The sequence below is a fragment of the Leptosomus discolor genome, chromosome 19 (genome assembly GCF_034619465.1).
Source record: "Leptosomus discolor isolate bLepDis1 chromosome 19, bLepDis1.hap2, whole genome shotgun sequence".
Taxonomy (NCBI): domain Eukaryota; kingdom Metazoa; phylum Chordata; class Aves; order Leptosomiformes; family Leptosomidae; genus Leptosomus; species Leptosomus discolor.
The window spans coordinates 5,670,418-5,693,300 of record NC_141409.1 but is presented as its reverse complement, the minus strand read 5'-3'; the positions used below and the strand labels follow the sequence as shown (position 1 = coordinate 5,693,300).

Genomic DNA, 22,883 nt, shown 5'->3' with positions numbered 1-22,883 from the left:
TTTGGGGAGAAGGAAGGGGGAGCTGCTCCATGGACTGATGTGGCACTGCCTGTGGCACGGCGAGCTGTTGGAGGAGCCTGCTGAATGCTCCACATTTAAGCCAAATCCTTATCTAGGATTACAAATGTCTCGTCCTGCATGGCCAGCATCTCGTTGTGCGCTAAAATGGCCCCTGCACCATGCTGAGAAAGGAATTGGAGTCCGTAGTCCGGAGCAGTTACGCACCTTGAGCACGCCGGGTGCCTGAGGAGCTCCATACGGATCTGATGTGTCTCTGGACCCAGGAGATGTGTGGGGTGGTGCATCAGCCTGTAAGTCCTGGCAGGCTGGGGAGGTCTAAGGGGCTCGCTTAGCCCTTATCCAAGCGGGATGCGGGGTAGCTATAGGGCAGTGGTGATCCCTGCCAGCCCTGCATGCGCGCACTGCGGGCAGGGGGAGCTTCGGGAGCTAATTGGAGGGACTTGGTGACTCTCAAAATGGAGAGAGGACAGAGGTTATGTTCTGCTAATGAGTTTATTCAAGCAGCTGACAGAGGCCAAACCGTTTGTTAAACCTGGGAGACCTCTGTGGCCTGCAGGAGGACAAACCTTTTGATCCTGAATTTCATCTTTGCTGTTTGCGAGTGGTTTCATGATTTCACTAACTGCCGGTTGGGTGGGTCGGTGGTGAGTTTTGAAGGGGTTTTTTTTTTTGGGCGTGACTGTATATGGGGGGTGTGAGAGCAAGGGGGGAGTTACTGAAGTATCAGCAAGCTGTGATGTGCTGTGGGGTGTTGCAGCAAGCTGTTTCCTGAGCTCAGGTGCTACTGCCCAGCGTGTAAACGCAGCCCCTGGAAGACCCCAGAGATTCCTGCTGCAGCCCAAAGCGTGCCTGGACTGGCTATACATTGTTGGCTTGGCTCCCAGCCCAGCATAACCCATTGCTCTGTAATGCCAAACGTGCCTGCCAGGGAGTACCTGACCCCCCAAAAGTCTGCCAAGCCTGGGGTTCGACTGCAAGCTCCTGGGGCAGAGTTAAACCTGAGCCAAAGCCAGCTCCGTGCCTGGTGGGTTCCTGTGTGTTTTGAACCTGTAACTCAGATAAGGGCACGATGCTTCTGAGTGCCCTGCGTGCACAGAAGGGAAAAGGCAAGGAATAATCCAAAATGCTGGAAAGCAGCATGAAAAGGCAATTTCCATAAACTCACAATTTTCTAATTTCTGTGGCTTTGGTAAGACGTGGAAAGTGCTGGGTGGGTCCCTGTGGGTGACTTTGGAGAGTGACCTCAAGCTCTGTCCCACCTTGAGGAGCTCCTGCCCGAGGACCCAGCTCTGGCTCATGCTGTCCTCTGTGAGGAAGGGGTTGTACGGGTGGTGGGGACGTGGTGGCCTGGTCCTCTTTTAACTGCAGTCCCTTTGCTGGTGTTGCAGCTCCCGAGGTGACACAGGAGACGGTGGAGTCCCTGATGCAGAAGTTCAAGGAGAGCTTCCGCACCAACACGCCCATTGAGATCGGGCAGCTCCAGCCCGCGCTGCGCAGCACGTCCATGGGGAGACGGAAACGCCGGAGCCGGCCCCGAGGTAGGCTGCCATGGTCACTGGCTGCTCCTCCAGTGCCCTGCGTTTGGCCACATCCAGAGGAGCTTGGCTAGGGAGGAAGGCAGGAGCTCCTCGCCCTCACGTGGACCCCGGAGCTCCTGCATGATGGGGTGAAAAGGGGCAAACATCCACGCAGCATCCTCTGGGTGGTCCGGTGGAGGTGCTTGAGAGTGTGTCCCCTTGTATCCTCATCAGGGATTTGTCCAGGTCTGCTGCAAGTCCAGGATCCCTGCCAGCTGTCTGGGCTAACTGGGGTTTGTTGGGAGAGAAATACAGTTTCTTGGCAAGCTTTTATTTTGGAGGATGGGGTGTGGTTAGTTTTGGCCATAACTCCATCACTGGGACCTCTCTTCTTTCTACTTTCCCAGTTCTTAGGGGGTTTTGGGCTTTTTTTTAGGGGCCACATGGAGGGTAGGAGCAGCATTCGTGGCTCTAAAGGCTGTACCGTGCAGGAGCATGCTGGGGGCTCCTGAGTTTTATTTGTAGCCTTGATGGCCGTTGCCAGCTACACCAGAGCAATAGGAGGAGGTTGGCTGGAACTGCCCCATGAGCAAGATTTGGTCCTTGTGATGCCTTCTTTTATTGCTATTGCTGCTTAAAATGGTAATGGCTGTGGGTTAACTGGTCAGTGCCGAGGATGTGCAGAGGGTTTGGGTCCAGATTTCCAGCTGTGGAGGAGGAGAAGGTGTCAGGGTCCCTCCAGGGATGATGGGCAGGAGAGTCCTTTGACTATGGTCCTCTCAGGGCACTGCGGGTCTTTGTGGCAGTGCTGGGAGCCGGGAAGAAAACACTTTTCTTTGTTTACTGATGGTTTTGTTTTTCATTTATTTATGAGTCTGAAATGTGATCTTTTATTCTGGATACATTTTCCTGCAATACAAGCCTGGAGAGGACTTTTTTTATTATAGCTCTTCCCATAAATTATTCATTTAGTGTGAAGAAAATGTTCCGAGTCTTTAACTGGTTTAAATTATTTGGTTTGTTTTCTAGTGGTTGTTCAAATACGTATGTCTGGATTTTAGCATGTGTGTGGGTGCTTTGGGGTCCACAGTGACTGTCTGGTGAAGTTTCCCTTATTCCTTGCTCCAGCCTCATTTTTTTTTTTTTTCTTGTTTTGTTTTTATTTCACTTTTGAACTGCCTGAAGGTAAGAGGCTTTTTGGTCACTAATGGAGCAAATCAATTAATCCTTGTAGCCGAGCTTAGGAGGAGACACGACACCTGGCTGCAGGCAGAGTCTCTGGCTGCGTGGGAGCAGTGTGGCCTCGAGCCAGCCCAGCTTGTCCCCGTTGCTGGGAACAAGCACCCTCCATCTCCCACTTCCCCGGGCTGGTGCTCCCCTGCCTCCCTGCAAATCCCCATCTGCACCATGCCAGAGCATGCCCGAGGGCAGGGGGAGGTCTTCCCAACCCTCACCCCATCACTGCTGCTCCCCCAGAATCCCTCTGCCCATTAGTGACCACAGGGCTAGTCAGTGGATACCAGAACAAGAGACCATGGCCGCTCTCCATTCCTGCCCAGACTTGGGTTTCCGCAGCATGAGGGTTGGAGACTGGCTGGCGCCCAACATCTGCTTGGGTTGAGGAGCCAAATTTTCCCTCTGGCTGCTGTGCCCCACTTGGCAACCCACTCGTGGTGCTCAGCGAGGTTGCCCTCCATCCCTCCGTGCCTTGGCCACTGGCACAGACAATCCTCAGCCATGCGCCATTAGAGCTGGGCTGGCCAGTCCCCAGCAGCAGGCTCGGCCAGACCCACATTGGAGAAAAATTGTCTTCCTTGGGACTCTTGTGCTCTTCCCGGTGCTCCCAGTGGGGAAGGAACCCCTGGGAGCCTGAGCACACCTGGCTGCCTGGCCACACATCTTCCCCACTGTGCCTGTCATTGTATTTTGCTCTTGTCATTGTATTTCTGTATCTGGCTGTCTCCCGGGGCGTTGGGTGTGCGTCTCGGGTGCTCCAGCAGCCCCACACCGCGCAGGCTGTTGAACACCCAAGTCATGGGGCTGGGGAAGGGCTTCAGGGGCAGGATGCTGGTGAGGGGAGGTGATGGGTAGGAGCTGGGCACCTGCACCTTGAGCAGCTCTGGTCTTGAGCTGGTTGCAGTGGTCACAAAGGTGCTGCAAGATGGGTGGGGATGTCTCACCGCACCCCTATGCTGCAGGGCTTGGCTCCAGTAGAATTGAAGAGGATGGCTGGAAGGGAAGGGCTGAGGTTAGCTGGCAAAGTGCTGCCGTGGCTGTTCCCTGGTCTGCACTGGGAGCAGGGTGGGTCCCCACGGTGTTGGTACCCAACCTACCGTAGTTTCCTTGGGTCTCTGTTCCTCCCAGCAGCTCCTCTGTGGCTGGTCGCGTGTGCTGTCGGACAGTGAGGAGCTGTGTCTGCACTGAATTGCCCAAGGCCTAAGTACCCCACAGGCTTCTGGAGGGGACTGTGACTTTTGAGTGTCTCCACCTACAGGAACCCTCACTGGCACGCCCTAGAAAAAAGATTTTAAGGTCTCAATCATCAGAAATCAGTGAGCAGTCCCAAAAAGCAAGCCCGTTCCATTATCTCCAGCGGAGATCTTGCTTCCCCCAGCCCCATCCCATCGTCTTTTCCTTTTAATTTAAATTTCTTTTTGCTTGCAAAAGCCATGGCTGGGTGCTGCTGCTGGGGCCATATCCACGTGCTGGAGGTTTTGTTTTTACAGCCCGCGTTAATTGTCCCTCCGGCGGGCGAGCGGTTGGAGTGCTATTGAACATTAAGGTTAAATGATGATATCACAACTCACAATGTTTGCATTTTACATCCAATTGCAAACACAAACCCTTCGCCTCATTAATCCTTTGCAATCCGTGGGGTTTTTCTTCCCCTCCCCCTAAATGAAATTGTCCGTTTGGGATGCATTTATTTCCTTCTAACAGCCGTGTGACAGTTCCGCTGATGGAGTTTGCATCCAACTTTGTTACCGGGTAGTGACAAGTCGGCCTGACGGATGCATGTGTGTAATTATTTTCTTGTGGTTCGATTTAATTAATGCTTAACCTCATCAGAGCCCTACAGTTGGAGCGCTGTCCCTGCAGGCACCGCGCGCAGCAAAAGGATTTCCTCCTTTATTGAAAGGCTCCGAAAGGGCTCCGAGTGCTGCTCCTGCAGAAATTTGGGGTAAACCAAACTAGAAAACAAACAACTCAATGCCCCAGCCCAACAGAAATCTGGAATAAGCTTTTCCTTGCTTTGCTTCCCTGCACTAAGTGCGTTTAAACTGCTGCCTATTGCTTGTCATTAAATCTGATTCTGCGCTAAGTGTTTCTAACAACTCAGGGAAAGGCCGTGTTTTGCTGAGAAGATCGACTTTAAAAAACAAAACAAAACAAAAACCGCCGCCCTCTCCACTTACAGTGCCATATAACTTTATTTTATCTAATGCCTTTTTCATACAAACTTCCTCCCCAAACACTTTTATTGAGTGAAGCGCATTTAGAGTTTATAAATAATAGAGGTAGAGCGAGGATGATAAGAGCCGAGGTGCAGGAGGGATGGGCTGCAAGGAGGAGATCTCCGCTGAGGGCTGGCAGCACTGGAGGGAAGGGTGCTGTATCCGGGAGGGTCTGGATTTACTGGTTCCCAAGATGCACCCAGGCTGGTACCTGGAGCATCATGACCCGACTGCGTCGGAGCGGAGCTTAAACCGGGAAGTGATGCCCTGGGAGAGGCAGCGGTGCAGGGAACTGAGGGTGCGGGTTTGGCTGGTGGACCACTTTGTGCGCCCACCCCAAGGGCTGGGAGGGATGTCGGGGTGCAGGGCTGGGAGGTGGCCTTGGGCGAGGCCGGCTTGCGCAGAGAGGGGGTCTGGTGCCCTCTCCTGGGGCAGGCCTTTAAAAGCACCCTGGCTTTGAGAATAAGCAATTAATAGATCCTTCTGCCCGAGAGGGGATGTGCTGTTTATCAGGGCTGTGGCTTCTTGTGTTTTAGAGCTCTTGGCTGTACCATAAGTTACCAAAGTTACCCGAGGGAGGAGAGCTGTGGCTCGACTGGGCTCGCCCATGGTCCCTGCTTTTGCCAGGACACCTCTGCCTCCCGCCTCGCCCCCTCCGTCTTTCCTGTGGTGCCCATGGACTGTCGTGTTTTGCTGGTGAGGCTTTTTTGGGATTCAGCCAGGAGCTTTCACCTCATCTGAGTTAAAGCGTCGTGTCCAGCTCCTTGAGTTGGTCCTTGGTTTAAATAAACCCCTTCACAGCTCTGCCTGCACCACAGGCTCTGGAGTCCTCAGCACAGGACAGACACGGACCTGTTGGGGCGAGTCCAGAGGAGGGTCACAAAGGTGCTTGGGGTGCTGGAGCACCTCCCCTGTGAGGACAGGCTGAGAGAGTTGGGGTTGTTCAGCCTGGAGAAGAGGAGGCTCCGCGGAGACCTTAGAGCAGCCTTCCAGTACTTAAAGGGGGCTACAGGAAAGATGGGGACAGACTTTTTAGCACGGCCTGTTGCAATAGGACAAAGGGTAATAGGTTTAAACTAAAGAAGGGCAAATTTAGACTAAATATGAGGGAGAAATTTTTTACAATGAGGGTGGTGCAACACTGGCACAGGCTGCCCAAAGAGGTGGTAGAAGCCCCATCCCTGGGAACATCCAAGGTCAGGTTGGACGGGGCTCTAGGCAACAAGATCTGGCTGAAGATGTCCCTGCCCATGGCAGAGGGGTTGGACTAGATGGCCATTAAAAGTCCCTTCCAACCCAAACCATTCCATGATTCTGTGCGAAGGCTGCCAGCTGGGATCAGTGTGATCCTAGTTTTCCATGGTGGAAGCCACGGGGCCGTCACCTGGTTGTTGCACCACCTGCCCCGGTGTGTTGTTTTGGGTCTAGGCAGAATGAAAAGGGACAATCAATGAGAAGGAAGAATTTGCACCACCTGAAGCCAGTGTGAGTGCGTGCGTACGCTGCTGCAATAGCAGAGCAGAGCACTTCATTTGTAAAGGGCTTTATTTCTTGTCTTTTTTTTTTTTTTTTTGCTTTGACTGGATAAATTTCAAAAGAAAATGTTTGGGGTTTTTTTTTTTCCTTCCTAAAACTGCATCTAATATACCTTTGTCTGTACACATTGGGTTTTTCAGCTGACAGGTGCTCTTTTTGGGAGTAAACGCATTAAACTGAAAATTTCCACTTAGCTAACTGTATAGCTCTGCGCCACCCTGCCAGCCCTCAGCGCATGGACCTCACCGCAGTGCTGGGGAGGTGGGGAAGGGACCCTTCATCTGTTTTTTACTGGGAAGCCTGGGAGGAGAGGGACTTGTTGGATACCCAGGAGACTGTGTTGCACAGGGCAACACAGGTTGTGGGTCTTTAATGCTGTGGCATGTACAGGGTTTGGCCCTTTTTCTGGAGGGGAGGGGTGCAGAAGATCCTTTTGCGTTGGCAGTAGGGCTGTAGCTGCGCGGCAGGGGGTGCACGGACACAGATGTCACCCAGGGTGGCACCCTGGGGACAAATACCACTTCTATTATGACATCTAGTTTGGAGGGATTAAGTATCGGAGGTCAACTTGGCCTCAGACAGGAGTTATCCAAATAGCTCCTGTTACTTATTTCTTTATTTTAACTCAGCTTTGATTCATTTTGCATCTCTCATTCCGTGAGATGCTCTGTAACCTCCTGGCTTTGGGGAGGGATTTAAAATGTCAGGTTTGCCTTTTTTTTTGTTTTTTTTTCCATTTTAATGACACCTCACCTTTAGAAAATACACATGGCTTTAGCTAACAAAAAGTCTCTGGGGATGACAGAAACCCTAATTCCTGAATTTTATTTCCTTAGTCCCTATTTAGCATGAATGCTACCATCTTTAATTATACCGTAACGAGAGGTGTTTGCCTTGGCACCCCGCCTTGCTCCCCGCTAAATTAATGTCGTGCTCAAAACGAGCGCCTGGCCCCGGCGCGGGGCTGAGCTGCGATCTATTTGAACGGATTAACGAGCTTGTAAATCTGCAAACAGGATTAGAAGCGAGAGCATCTTCCTTCAGCTCCCCCTCCTCTCCCGTGCCCCTGCCTCCTGCCCCACCGCCTGGTCCCCGGGGAGAGCTTTGTTTTTTCTCAAATCTAAATAGCAGGAGTAAACTGGGGGTAAAGGGGGTGTAGCTCCTCAGGGGAGCTACTGCAGAAAGTTGCTGGTGCATTACAGGTACCCAGTGTTGTGAAGTTGCTGGTTCTGTCCTCTCTTTTTTTAAGCCTCTTATTCTGCTTTGTAATCGGTCGCGGTGATTAGGATCTCCTTTCTGTTACTTGGTGGTTTTCTCTCTCTTTTTAAAGAGAAAAGGAGTGCTGACTAGGAAGGGCTGCGTGGCTTTGACTGGGTGCTCTCCCTGCTCATCCCCATCAGCAGCTGCACATGGGTGCTCTCTGCTGTGAGCATCCTCGGCCCCATGCCCCAGGGAGCAGCCTGCCCCCGAAGCCAACCACAGGAGCTGGTGCAGGAGGTGTTGCCCCAAGCGCGAGCATCTCACAGGGATGCTTCAGCAAGATTTTTGGGCCAGTTAAAGATGACATCAGGTTCACGGTGGGATCAGTTGAGGATCAGTGGTCCTACATCTTGCAGGCTGCCTCAGCTGGGCTCCAGGACACCCAAAACCACTGCCAAGATGGGTTCCAGCATCCTTGATAGCATGTAGGTGTAGAAGTATATCCCTTGGAGCCGTTTCTCTGCCCCGGGCTCATGTTTCCAGGCTGACCTCTGCCACCGCACGCTGGGTCAGAGGAGACGTTTCCGCTGCGGGCTGGGGACCTGCGCCGGGTCTCCTGACTCCTGTATTTATACATCCTGCGCAGTGCTGGGTAATCAGAAAATGCAATATCGCTGTCACCAGCTCTCTGAAGACATCCAGCCTGAGTAATTTAACTTGTCAGCGCCATCCATCACGGAGATGCAGCTGGCAAACAAACGCGGAGCGGCCAGAGGGGGCTGGGACAGTGGCTGGAGCGGCTGCTGCCTGCACCCGCTGCCTGCACCGGCTGCCTGCTCACCTCGGCGGGGTGTGAGAGCGGAGTGAGCGTCAGAGGTCACTGCTTCTGTCCACCCCCGGCCATCTGCCGGCACAAAGTGGGCCAGGTCTGGCTCATGGCAAGGTGGCAGAGGGATGTGCCACGTCCTGCCTGCACAGGCAGGATGCAGGTTGCTCTCCTGGGCAGAGGAGATGGCTCTGCCAAGCTCCTAGGGGAAAAACCCTCCCGTAGCTGGTGTCTGTCTTCCAGCCCCAGGCACCACCAGCAGCAGAAGAGCCCAGGGCAGCCCCTGCTCGGCAGGAGAAGGGGACGTGCGGCAGAGCTGCAGCCCTGGCTGGTTGCCCAAGGACCTGCGTTAGAAGCTGAGGTTAATTAAGATTTTCCTCGCTGATGTGAATAAGCCTTATTGGTTTCACCACTCTGCCCTTCAACACCCCCGTCCCTGGGTGCAGGTGCATCATGACGTCAGATGTTTGCTGTGATACAGGGGTCTGAAGAGGGGCTGAGGGTGGGTTATGGTTTGGGACGTGAGCCTGTAAACCCCCCAGACCCCATTGTCCAAGCAGTAAATGTTGCTGTGTGCAAGAACTGACCCCTCCTGCTGCTTTCGGGAGGAAAGGAGCTTGCGGAGCCTCATCCTACACCCTGCCTTGAGATACCCCCACACTGTGGGCACTGCATGACCAGGTTGGGGCACGGACAGGGCAGGAGCCACGTGCCGAGCCCCCGGCGTCCCTCTGGCTCCTGCCAGCCACCTCTCATCACGGTGATTAAGGATTTCAGAGGGCAGAAGGCACTGCTCGTTTTCTGTTCTCTTGCCAAGAAGTGGCGAAATTGTGCTTCTGCTTAGAATAAAGGATTTTTTAAAAACAGTAAAATATCTTAATGGCAGTTTAAAGGGCCACTGTCAACCCCCAGAGGCCTCTTTGCTTTAAGCTCAGCAAGGATTGAAGGACTTCTGCCAGTTAGAGTCTGTGTTGCTTTTTAAGCATCCGTCACTCCGTGGTGGGTCTGGCTGCTGAAGCGAGCCGGGCTCCTCCAGCATCCTGCCCTGTCTCCAGCGCCAGGAGGGAGATGCTGGATAAACCATGGGCCAGCCCTGCTCCTTGCCATGGCTGTCGGTACTGGCCGCTGCAGGGATGCATGCTGGTGGCTGTCCTGGTGAGCTGGCGGAGCAGATGGGCCAAAGTGGGGGCTGCGGGAGGGAAGCCGGACCCTCGTCATGCAGCGGTCCTGAGTGCCCCCCGTGCTGCTCGTCTCCGCTGGGTTTGCTTTGAAGCAAACAAGAATTCGCTGTGCTTCATGATGTAGGTATCCTTGGGGAGAGCAGCTTCTACATTCAAAGGCTGTCTTTGTAAATACGTTACAGCACATTTGTAAAATACATTCCTGGGGGTAGAAAGAATATTCTTACGTTCACATCACAATTGGCACCATGGGGGTCTTGATACTTGATGAGGGCAATAACGAACGAGCTAAATCATGAGCGGCAAAAGGTCCCGGTGCTTTCTGGCGACCCCAAGCAGAGCACCTGGGCTAGGAGCAGTGGACGCTGGCCAAATCTGGCGGCTCTGCCGAGGAGCTCCCAGCTCCCCCCTGCTGCCGTGCATCCCAGCTGACAGGGCTGATTTTTTCCTCTCTGTTGCTTGCAGGTGGGATCGGGTTTGGACGTGCCAAAGGAAACTCTGGCTCAGAGGCGGATGATGAAACCCAGCTGACCTTCTACACTGAGCAGTACCGGAGCCGGAGACGAAGCAAAGGTACAGAAGGCCATGGGCAGCGGTGATGCACGTGGGTGTACGAGGAAAAAAATGGTTGAGCATCTTGACTGTTTCTATAGGTCTGATACTGCATGGGTCTAGGTGAGAACCGCAATAGCAGTCTGTAGCGGTGAGGACATGCCACAATGGGCTGTGTGCCTGATGCAGCACCATGCGGGAGCCGTAAATAGCATTTCCCGGTGATGTTGCTGAGGTTCTGGGTTTCCTTGATGGTTTCTAGTATCAGCTACATTACATATGCCCTGGCGCTTCCCTGAAGCTGCACTGGCAGGTGGTGACTGTGTCCGTCATCGTCCTGGTGCCAGTGCAGCTGTCAGGGATGGGCACCTTGGTAATTCATTGCTCCAAACTCCTATTTTCTACCCTTTATTTTCCATGCAAAGCATCTGTTGGACGGAAATTTCCCAGCCTTCCTCTCAGCACAAAGGCAATTAAAAGAAACAAATTCAAAATGAGGGCTGGGGCAGGGATTTGTAGACCAGAGTCCCTTCAGGCTTTTTTTGTGAGTTAGAGATGCTGAGAAACTGAAACATCATCTGCAGCTTGAAATTAGTGTCCACGTTTCCTCCGGGCACATCACGCTGGATCGTTTTTGTTCAGGACCCTCGGTCCAAGCTCTTTGGTGGAGGACAGGACAGCCTTGCTGCGGCTGCATTTGAAAAATCACTGTCAGGAAATAACTACGTTGGAAAGCAATTTTAAAATTGCACAGTGGGTCTACTCCCTCCATTTGTTTTCTGTATTAAGCCGGGCATCGGCAGAGCGCAGCACGCCAGATAGATGCCTGCTCCCACCACGGCAAACGCAGCTCCATTTGTTTCAATGATTAGGCATTCCGATAAATGCTCGCAATGTGTTTATTTGAATGTGAAATTACCTCAACACCTCTGATCAGCTTGATGATTGCACATGGGAATAAACGCACGCATGCACAGGGGTGTATTGCATTTGCTCCTGACGAAAGGCAGGGCGTTCCAAATTTACTTTTTTTTTTCTCCTTTTCCATGTGTTTTAGAACCACAAGAAATTCTTACTCAGTTTAAAATGAGCTTTTAGATGAAAAGCAGGGACAGAAATTGTGAGTTAAAGTTATCTGTTGCAGTACGAACATAGCTGCGTTAAGGGCAAAATGATGTGCAAGGGAAGGAAGAAATTGGTTGTGTTGCAAACAGGGATGAAAGAAGTTGTCCTGAAAAGTTGCTGGTGCAGGGGGAAAATTTCCCAAGTGGAAGTCATTTTTTCAATGAGTCTTTCTGAAATATGGAGCTGGGCGTGAAAGACCTTGGGCACTTAGGAAAAGTCACTGAAGTTTGGGTTTTCTTCAGCCACCATGAGGGAAGGGAGTGCTTGGAGCATGAGGAAGGTGTGGAAAACTGTGTTTTAATGAAAAGCAGATAAATCTTTGCTTTCCTGCTGCCTTGACGCCATTCCCCATGAGGTCAAATGCTCTGTCAGTCTCTTGAAACATGCTCGTGCTGGATGCAGAGTACAAAGATATTCTTATTGACATATACGTTGGCTTTGGGTTGTTTGTTTAAGCTTGCTTGTAGGGCAGATACAAAGGAGTAGATAAATGGGAAGAATTCCTTTCTTTTCCTTTGAATAAGCTGTTGTTCACCTGGGCAGCTTTGATGGCTGGGTTTGAAGGGAATTCGGGAGGATGAGCTGCCTCGCATGGTTGCGCAGAGCTGGCTGTTAGATCTACGTTAGTGTTTGAGTGATGCTGCGAGAACTTGGTTTGTTCATGTTCAGTGGTGGCTAACCAAGGGAATTGTCTTACATAAAGTCCCCTTACTATGTCTCCTCCTGTCTAGCTAAATTTTGCCATCTCTGCGTCCTTGAAAGGAATTTTCTATTATCTTTTCATTGACTCTTCTCTCCCCCGTGGAAGGAAAGCAATAGCTTAGTGGGAAGTCAGAGTATCAAACTCATAATTACAAGTTCCACAAAGATCCATAATTAGATGAGAACATAAGTCTAATAGAGAAGGATGCGTCGTCAGATACGGTTAATTCTTACAATGATGTTGCCGTATCGATTTCACCATAGTTGCTTGTCATTGCAGGTGCCGTGAGATAGTTATCGGGTCCAAGGAGAGAGATTCCTGAGAGTTTCTCTCCTTGGATTAGATTTTGCAGGATTGAGCCTAATTACTGATACTGTCAAGGCATTGATCCCAGCTGATGAGATGGGAAGTTTCCGCTTCGGTGGCATGTAGGTTCGTTCGTTTTAGCTTTGTTGAGGCCTGCTGGTTAAGTGGTCATGGGCTTTGTTTGTCTCCTGTAGAAGAAAGACTGCAGGTTTCGTAGTGCCTTGGCAAGGTATATTAGGACGTTCCTACAGGTTAATGCTGAGCAAGAGAGAACTTGTTTTGGTAGGTCAGGAGGAGCAGACCTGTTGATACCTGGTTTTCAGTGCTGGAGTACATGGAAAAGTATATCTGATCAGTCTGGGCATGGAGGTAGAGATGGCCGAGGTGTCAACTTCTGTGATCCCAGTGCTCTGTACCATGTGTCTACCTGGCTTCTAGGTCTGTGAAATCCCTTTGTGCTTATGTTCTCCTGTCTTTGGAAAGTCTCCAGAGAAATTAGAGGAGGGGAGAGTATAAGAAATAATGCAGAAGAGACTTTGCCATGGAGCCTTGCTCCTTGTCTGCTGTTGGGCTCAGTCGCATCTCTGGGATTTGAGCTGGGAGAGGCAATGCTGCTCACCAGTGTCTCTGGGGAGCCGGCTCATGCCAAGAGGTGCTCTGTTCATACCTGTCTTCAGCGAGGCATCCCTTTTCTTCATCACAGCCCTGTGCCCGCACCAGCTCTCCATCCTCTGCTGCTTTTTGGTGGATCAGTGTGACCTCCGCTCGGGATGGCAGTGCTGGTCTGCAGTCCCAAGGGAGCTGGAATTAGGACTTCCCGTCCGGCTTTTCCAAGTGAAACAAGTCCTGAGAGAGGCTGTCAGGCCACACGGAGCTCTGTGCTTGGAGGCTGGGGGCCAGGGATGGCGGCCTTGCTCCTTCCTGCTGACCCTCATCACTCACTCCATGAGATTTTCCAGAAATTGTTTTTTCTTGCAACCTGTTCGTGATGGGTTTGTGCGCTCCAGGGCTCTGCCTGTTAGGAGGGCTGGCTTTCCCTTTTCCCACTTTGCTGGGAGAACTGTCAAGTGTAGCAACCTCCTTGTGTGCTGGCTGTGGTATGTGGATGGCTCTTGTCTCCAGGGCTGTCAGTCTTCGCACCTCTCACCAGTGCTAAGTCTCTGCGAGAGAGAACCTGCCAGTGTTGTAGAGATGCTAATCCACATCCCCGGCTGCCCATCATGGGTGATATCAAGCTTTGATACTTACTCAGTTCCTCTCTTTTCCTGAGCAGTGTGGGATGTGTTCACTCAGGTCCCCCTCTGAGTTTGAGCAGAAAATATTAGTATCAAAAAACCCCCTAAACCCTCAAACCAGGGAGGCAGAGCCCTGTACAAAACCCTCACTTGCACGGTGCATTACTCCTGCTCCATCCTTCTTGCTCTGGGGTGGTGGTTATCTCCTGCCCAGCAGAATTTATTCAGCTCTGGGTCTGACTTTGCAGCCTCGAGCTCCCCACGTTGCATGCAGTGCCTGCCGAATGGCTATTTAAATAGAGAAAGGGGCAGGGGGGAGGAAAAAAAGCATCATCATAACTCCAAGGCTGTACCAGGCTCCCTGCAGCGGTGGGCTGGCCCCCATGCTCTGTGCTGCCCAGCTCGTCAAGGACTTGGTGAGCCTAACGAGCCCCTCTGGCTCGCCGGTGGGGAGGGGGAGGCATGAGCGAGCCTCCATCTGCTTCCTTGGGCCCCAGAGCAGCTGCTCTGTGACAGAAACGTTCCTGCTCTTTGAAAGCCCCTTCTGGGAGAAGGTCTCTAAGGGGTCAATGAAGAGTAAGTCGGCATCGCATCTAGTCTGCAGGGCAGATACTGTGCAGCTGCCTGGGTCAGGGGAAACTGAGGCAGGGAAAATGACAGCATCATGTGGAGACCCTGCGAGGGGCTGAGGATCCTGGCCCCATTCATCTCTGAGAGCCTCTGGCCCAGCCTGGCTGTTGTCTGAGCCCCCAGGACCTGCCAGGGGTCCTGTGTCTGAGCCCCTGGGACCTGCTGGGGCTCCCCACGGCTACTGGTGAGCCCTTGGGACTGGGGCTGATCTCACCCCCCCGCAACAGGCAGAAAGTCAGGTACAGAGAGTTGCTGGAAACCTGGATACAATGTGGGGCGCTGGGTGCGAGCACAGAGTGATGCTGTTGATACCGTGGTGGTTGCGATGTGCTGGAGGGTACCCAGCAGGGTGACCCAGCTGGGATCTCACATTGAACGTCCTCAGCTGGCTGCTGCTCTTCAAGCAAGCTCTGGCATCTGCTGCAGCCTGAGCTGGGCCACGCCGAGCCCGCTCCTCCACGCTTGGGTCTGGGATCGCTTCACCCCTCTTGGCATCGCCTCTATTGCAGCCTGTTAAAAGAGGAGGGGGGGAAATACGCCACCCCTGTTTTCACGGATAGCTTTCGTTCAGGTGGCACCTTCCCATCCCAGCAACCGGCTGCCATCCCAGGAGAGCTTCCCAGCACCCCAGGGAAGGGAGGACATGGTTTTCGGACGCTCCTCGGCTGAGGTCTCCATGAACAAGGCACCTGGTTGTTTCCATAGCACGCAGTGATGGTTTAGACAAATTAGCAAAGTCCAATTATGTACCTTGGATTGGTGTCAGCCGCCCGTGTGCGCGCGCATGTGTGTGCCTTGCTGGCTGGCGAAGTCTTCTGAGGGCTGTTAGAGAAATGAGAAGCTGAGCTTTGATCTGCCTCTGTATTTGGTGTTTAAAACAAGGTCTTTTATAAGGGAATATTAGGTATTCGGAGTCTGTTACATATGAGGAAGCTTCGCTTTGATCCTCTCCTGTCTCCGGAGGCAGCAGACACTTATTATTTCATGGGGAACTAAACGAAATGCAGAATGAAATTTGGGTACCGTTTTCCGTGCTCTGCCGCTCCCCCTGGCCTCGCCGGGGCTGAGCAAACGCCGTGAGCCGTGTGTTGCCCCGTCTCTGCCATGCTCCCTGGGGAATTGCCTCCCCCAGGTCTGCACTGGCTTTGGCCCGCCATGCCAGCAGCCTTCAGACTGGGGGAGATGCTGTCAGGAATCAAATGGGAGATAAAAGGCGATAAAGGAAACGTGTTGATTTGGGTTGCTTACAGTAGCAAGAGGGAGTAATGGGTCTGTCTGTGCCTTGTGCTGTCTGTCTGTGCTCAGGGGAGCCTTCATGACACAAGATGAGATACCTTCATGATACAAGTCCTGTCTTTACCTCCCAGAGCACCGGGGTACATCCACCCCCCAGGCTGTTACCCCTGCAGCGCAGCCCCTGCCCGCACCACTGCGATGCCCCGGGGTGGTGGGACACTGTTCATTTCCAACCTTTCTTGGCTCTCTAAAGCTCTGTCTTGGATGCTTTTTTTTTTCCCGGCGAGCAAACAAACGTGGTGCTTTTGCATGATGGCTTGTTTTGCTCGCAGAGCAAGCAGGCACTGCATCAGCACATAAAACCCACCCAGAACCCCTCTCCACCGCTGTTAGACTCCGTCTGTGCAGGGAAGCTGGGCTGGGGTCACTCCAGGAGCCTCCTTGGTCCTGTAAGTCTGTAGGTACGAGGGTACACACAGGCTCAAACCTGTGCCTGGGGTACTGAGGTTTTGGGGAGAGGGGCTGCTGCAAGAAGGTGGTTGCAAAGCGTGAGCTGAGGAGCAGAGGGATCCGCAAGTAAAGCGGTCGTGGAGCCGCAGCAGCCGCAGGCTCTTTAACTTCTCCGGACTGTGCTAGAGATAACGGCTTTTACATCTGTTCCTGGAGGCAGCGTGGGTCTCTCTATTTATTTATATATTTTTTGATTGTATCTGATACAGCCTCAGCGAGTAATTGAGTGTTTGAGAGTGAAAAATTATCTCTCCGGCTTGGCCCTTATCTTGACAGCAAAGCAGCACTTTTAATTTAATTTTGTTCAGAGCATGTGGGTAACAAATTCCACTAATCGCTCTGCTGTCGCCCTCCGCATGGTAACGAGCCTCTTGTTTCCCAGGAAGCGGAACATAAACATGGTGCTGGATGCGGGCGGGAGGAGGGCGAGGGTTAGCGCCGGCTGGAAAATGAAGATGTGTTTCGGTGCCGATGCTCGGCGCGGCCGTGATGCGATGGATTTGTCTCCCGGCTGGAGCAGGGGGAGGAGTGGGAGGAGGCAAAGGGGCGGTGGACGTCACACCGCGCTGGTGAAGCTCGTCCTTGCACGGCTGCAGGGGAAACTGAGGCACGGAGGGTATATGCCCCTACCCTGGGCAGCTGTTGCAGAGCAGAGGTTTTTATTCTTACCCTGTTGAGTTGTTTTGCAGCTATTCAAAAAATAGTGGAGGGAGGGGAATGATGGTTGGTTGGTTGTTTTGTGCCTTTTTTTTTCCCCACTCGTCTGGCTTTGGAGATCCCAGCCCAGTTCCCAGATCCCGGGCAGCAGCCCTGCTCTGCCTGCAGAGTGGCGATGGGGGAGTGGGCAGGGCCTGAACGGGCAGCGTGATGGAGATCCAGCAGCGATGGGCAGCTCACTGGGTGCTGGGGCATCTCCTCCCGGGTCCTGAGCCTTCCCTGGCAGCCTGGCCTCCATCATTGCTCTCTCCCAGTCTCCAAAATCAATTCAGCTGTCTGGCCAGCCCTCAGCTCGCCGAGCACAGTCCTCCCTGGGCTGTGACTCAACATGAGCTATTTCATAGATAATGATTACTTTTTTTTCCCTCTTTTTTCCTGTAGGAATAATGTTTTCGTTACAGTGTATTGAAAATTGCTTTCCCTCCTCCTTAAAATGAAGCCTTCCACTCAGATTTGCCTTTGTGTTTGTATATTGTAGAATTGAGGCTCGTTTGGAGTTTAAAACAAAAAAAAAGATCAGGCCTTAATTCCAGGAGAAGTGTTTCCATTGATTTGTGTGAAAAAAAAATTCCAGTGCAGGCAATCTCTGCCTTTAAATATGTAACTGTTTCTTTAATGTGATTTTATCTCAACTGATTCAGCACTGAGAACATGAAAGCAAAACTGACTTCATTGATTTTAATTGTCCATGCCCAGAGAAATGCAAAAAATGTAACAGCGCCAGGAGAGCGAATTGGGTTTGCACAAATTCTTCCCCCTCTGCTGTGCTGGGGGAGGTCTAAGACAGGCAGGCAAGAGACCCTGCTCATGGTGACGGGGGCTGGAGGGGGCGGCCATGGTGGTGATGGAGCTGGAGGACCAGCATCTCAACCTGTGCCACCTCAGTCATCTCCGTTCCCCTCCTCCCCTCTGCTGCCCCTTCCTTGCCCAGCCTTCAGGGCTTTTCTTTTCCTTCCACTTACCCCCTTCCTTCTCCTCTTCCTCCTCCTCCTGGTTGAAATTTGCTGGCAGTGTCTCCCTGCAAGCTGCAGGCACAGTGTTTTAGAGCAAAGAGGGAGCACCACCGTCAACTGTATAAATATGAAGTAAACACATTTATTCAGTACATGAGGCATTAAAACTCCAGGAGCACGTAAAGAGCCAAGGCTCAGGCTGCTGGAGGAGCACGAGCCCTTGCTGGGGTGAGCGGTGCAGCCTGCGGTGGACACCAGAGCTCAGCCACCGAGTTTGACCTCATGATGGGGTCCAGCAGCCTGACCTCCCCACAGTGGCCGTACCACCCCTCGGCATCCTGCCCACACCCCAGTACTGCCTTTTCTGCAGCCCCCTGTGCTGTGCTGAAGGACACTTTGGCTAATTGCTAGTGGGTAATTCATAAATGTTAATAGTATTTATCTGATTCAGCATGTGCTTAGCAAGATCAAATCCTCTATAAAGCCAGAAGCGTCTGATCTCAACCTTCTGCTGCACAATGCAGCCGTCTTTCTTCCTCGCTTCCTCCCTGTCCCTTCTTGCGTGGACCCTCTCTGCCTTCTTGGAGATGAGAGGAGTCTCCTCCAGCACAGGGGGAGCAAAGCCACCACTTCTGGGTTGATCCCCATCCTGCTGATTCTGGGGATGAGGCTGGAGACAGCCCCGTGGCCCAAGCCCTGATGCAGATCCAGACTCTAGATGTGAGCACCTTCCCTTGGGATTCGTCCAAGGTAGCGATGGAGAAGGTGCCCGCTCATGGAGAGGCTGAGGCCAGGCGCTGTGGAGAGGGTATGCCATGGAACGCCTGCTCGTGCTCTCACCCCGCTCTTCACGTGCTGCCTGTTCACTGCATCAGCATCCATCCCCTTCCAAGGGAGGTGGCTCTGGGGCAGAGCGGTCCACCAAGGCTTGGTGGGCACCATGGTGCAGGAGAGCTGTGCCTGGCTGGAAGGAGGATGTCTCATCCCATCCTGTGTGTCTGGTGTGCTGGAGAGAGGGACCATCCCGAGGTGAAAGGGGTGGGGAGGGGCGACGGGCAGTGCTGCTCCCCGGCACAGGGGTGCTCTGTGGCAAGAGCCGCCTGCCAGCACCGCTGCTCGTCTTAATTGGCGTTTGATTTGATTCGACATGATCTCCCACTTGTAAAACACCTTGAGATGTTTCTGTGTGTGAGGGTGTCCTGGAAACGCCGTTGTACCGTGTTAATGAGCCTCTGCTGGAACATAAAGAAGGATCATTAGGAGCGCCCGGCTCCTCTGACACGCCAGCGCCATCGGCGTGCGCGGGGAGCGGCACGGGGGTGCGAGAGGGGCTGCAGCGGGCTCACTGCTCCCCGGGGGTGCCGGGGGTGCCGCTTGCACCGTGCCGGGCGCTTCTGCATGCGGCACGGCACAGCGGCCGGGTGCTGGCGGCTGCGCCGCGCGTTGCTAAGCAGTTCAGGCACTCGCTGTTCTCCCGCTCGGTTCCCCCAGCCCTGTCTTCCTCGGGTGGTAGAAATACATTTTAATATCCGAGTAGCCAAAACATTCTGTATTATGCTGTTATCTCCGGGGGGGGACAGGGAAGATTGCAAAGCACTTGGCGTTTAACAGCCACATATGGCTAACACCATGGGCTGTGTGCTGATAGAGATGGGGTAATTAAAGTTTATTTTTTTCTATAGGCTAATCTCCCAAGCATGTATTTATGAGCCTGATTTAGAAACATCATATTACCAAGAGCGCGGCATATTTGTGTTGCTTGTAAATCCATACATGTTCTGAACATACCTTTTTTTTTTTTTTTCCTCTTCCCTTCCTAAATTTAGGCAGCACCGCCAACTTTAAAAGAAATGAGCTGAGAGTTTTGTTGGGTTGTTCCCCCACCTTGTCCTTTAGGTCGGCAAGGAAAAGTGTACAAAGCAGCGAGTAATTAACTGCACGAGGAAATGATATTTCAAAGGAGACACGGTGCATTTGGAGGGGCTGTTTGCAGAGTGTTTACACCAGTGGCTTTGAATTTATCTTCATCTTGCAGCAGGTGCAAAATCTTCAGGGGAACGTGGCGCTTTGCAAGCTGTTTCTGAGCTGTCTGCGGAGGGACCCGCGTCTTCTCCGGGAGGCTGGAGTTGGGCTAATTGGCCCTGGTGTTTAAGCAGAGAAAAAAAACCCTGGGTAGGAAAGGTGGCAGGAGCCCCTCTGACCATAGTCCTGGCTACTCCTCTTGTCTTCCAGTCTAATTAAGCTGCCATTAATTGGATCGCTAGCAGGAAGCATCTCAGTCATGATTCTGCCCTAAAATGAAGCAGTTTGCCTTTCCTTTCTACTTTTCTCTCCTTTGCTCTCATAGGCTGGAGGGGAGAGGTTCGGAAAGAAGTAATTCCTTCTTATTCTTCATCCTCGTTGTGTGTCCTGCCTGCTGCTCTGCCCCCTCCTTGAGCGCAGGCTCCCTGGGTCTGCCTCCCTCGGCAGTCCCCATGGGCCATCACTTTCCCCCCAAAACAGCCTGGCTGAGCACTCGGGCACCCACTCACTCTTGCAGCCATCCAAACTGCAGCAGAAACAAGTTTAATTAAAAATATAGAGAGGTCGTCTCAATATGTGAAGGATATATTTGGGCAGGGGAATCTGGGGAGCGAGTTTGGTCTCAGCCATGCCTGGTCGCCACCTTCCTCTTGGGCTTTTTGTACCCCACAAGACTCAAATGAATACTTACGTTGGGTGCTGAGGCTTTCGGGACTCCTGAGTCCCATCAGCTGTCCATGAAGGTCTTGCATTCCCTCCCAAGCTTCCTCCTTTTGGTAAAGGAAGTTGATACCAGCTTGTTTGGTGGACCTGGGTTTGCAAATCTGCACTTTAAACACCTCCCTGAAAGCCTGGAAATGAGAAGGAGAGGAGGGAATGAGCAGACTTCAGCCAGGTAGAGCTCCCGTCTGCGGTGTTGTGGTTTATGTGGTGCTGCCTGAGTTACTGAGCTGGGTTTGGATCCCCTCCCTGGGCCAAGGGAGGGACAGATCATTTTGCCTCACCTCTTGAACAGGAGCCTGAAGCCCTGGTAAGCCTGCTGGGGTTGGCTTGGTTAGCAGTGGGCTTGGCATGAAGCTGTTTATCTCCAGATGGGTGTTTAAAGGCAGCACGGGGTGCTTCTGCTGGAACACCAACAGTCTGAAGAGCAGGCAATGGGATGGAAAATGGGAGCCATGTCCCTCTCTTTAAAGAACGAGGAAAAGATCTGCTTTTCTGGCAGCCTCCCTTCAAATCTCGCAGCAAACTGGCCACGAGCAATAAAGAGCTGAGCTGGAAATCTGATTTCTGCTCAAGCAGAAGACCTGTTGTTTTGGTTCAGTTGGTCAAAGCCAAAGTCAGGCGGTTCTGGAGGTCTATAATTAGCACTGTGATGGAAATGAGTGGGGAGTGGGGAAGGTGGTTATAGGAGACTTGTAGCACGTTGTCCCTGAACTTGTAGAGCTGTAATGGGCTTTTTGCTGTTTCAAGCTCCTGTGCCCCTCTCCTCTTAGTCATGGGGAAGGAAGAAGCCGTGTGGACCAATGGGGATGGGAGCTTCCAGCTCCTAATTCCTCCAGCTCCACTCTGGCTGCAGGATGGTGAAAGCTGCCATCGTACCTGTGATTCAGGCTCTTTGTGAAAAGGGGATAATACTCATCTAACTCATAAGGGATTTGTGATTTAATGTTTGCAAAGCACTTTAAGACCCTGGATTGAAAGGTGATTTATAATGGTAAAATCCAGTGTTCTCTGGTCTATTGTATGCTTAGCTGTGTCCAATTATCCTGATGGAGGCTTTTTTCCCTTGTTTTAAAATTTTTTTTTCCTCCTTTTTTTTTTTTTTTTTTCTTTTGGCATTCAAGTAGTAACTTCAAGCAAACACAGGGTTTGTGGCAGGCACAGTATGCCCAGTGAGAAGATGAGTTTGCCTCCCAAGGAGGTGCTAACTTATGCTGATGATACAAATAAAGATTGGAAAGAAAAAAAGGGGATCGCAAGGTGAAGGGCATGGGAGATCGGCGATAAAGCTGTGAAATAGGGGTGGGAAGGCTGTTTAGATGATGCATGCATAAGGAAAGTAAAAGATGCTTCATAAATAATCAATTTGCATACTGCTGTTGGTCGCAGCGATGGGGGTCTTTTCCAGCAGATCAGCCGCTTCTCCTGCTTGCAAACGCTGGTTGGAGCATCTACTATGCAGGCTTCATCCTGTGGCAGGGGGTGCTTTGGTGGGGCACGCTGTCCTGCCCGGAAAATGCAGGGTGAGATCCCTGCCCTGGCACCAGCATCTCTGACAGCAGCTTCGGTCAAATTACAGGGTGTGGAAGTGCTAACTTGCTGGATGTATTTCCCGTTCAATTTTCAAACTGATGCGTCTTAAATCTCGCTTTGCTGATGAGATGGTGAGGGCTGGGGAGCAAGGGGGGAGAGGCTGGATTGGCTTCCAAGAATAAATAAGTGTCCTTGCCTGAATCCTGAGCAGGGACTTGGTCAGGTCTGCCAGGAGCTCCGTCGTCTCAGCCGCGCTGTAATAGACTGTGCGGTGGCTGGGGCTAATTGCCGGGCTGTGCCCTCTCATTGGCATTGCCGTACTGCTCCAGAGGTTGTTTTTTGGCATCCCAAGCACCGGAGAAGGGATCTGGCTGCTCTGTGAGGTGTCTGTCGTTGGCTTCGAGCAGAGCGGAGTGCTGGTGCGAGGTGTGGGACTAGGTGGCTGTGGGGGTTGCGGTGCAGTTGGAGCAGGGGTGGGGCAGCCCCTGGGTCCGGAGAGGCTGCGTGGGGAGGGACCAGTGGTGCCCCAAGGATGCAGACTCCAGGGCTGCTCCCTTCTTGGGCAGTAGGGAACTGCTGATGGGGTAGCGGTGGCCTGGAGCCAGCTTCTCCTGGTCATCTCCATCAGTGGAGGGTGTCTCAGCTAGCCACGTGGGCACTCCTGGTCTGCACCCAGCAAGCACATCCGAATCTTCTGGGGCAGCCACGTCTCTCCTGATGACTCTGTATTGCCCAGCTTCACCTCCTTCCCTGCAGAGGTTGAGGGTTGCTCTGTCCCACCCAACTGTAGTTGACAGTGATTCAGTCATCTTAAAGCTGCGCTGCTCCATGAGGGTTTCCCGGTGGGTTTGTCCCTGCTGCTGGCCTTTCTAGACCTGAGATGCTTGAGCTCCTCATTGGCTTGT

General features: G+C 52.4%; 1 protein-coding gene across 1 annotated transcript in view; it reads left to right on the top strand.

Annotated features, from left to right (window-relative positions):
* Positions 1-22,883, top strand: part of ASTN2 (astrotactin 2) — a 354,284-nt gene that overhangs the window by 108,787 nt on the left and 222,614 nt on the right. Inside the window, exons 4-5 of the mRNA XM_086475491.1 lie at positions 1,410-1,559; positions 10,202-10,309. Coding sequence (XP_086331617.1) covers positions 1,410-1,559; positions 10,202-10,309 — 258 coding nt within the window. The remainder of the gene's footprint in view (positions 1-1,409; positions 1,560-10,201; positions 10,310-22,883) is intronic.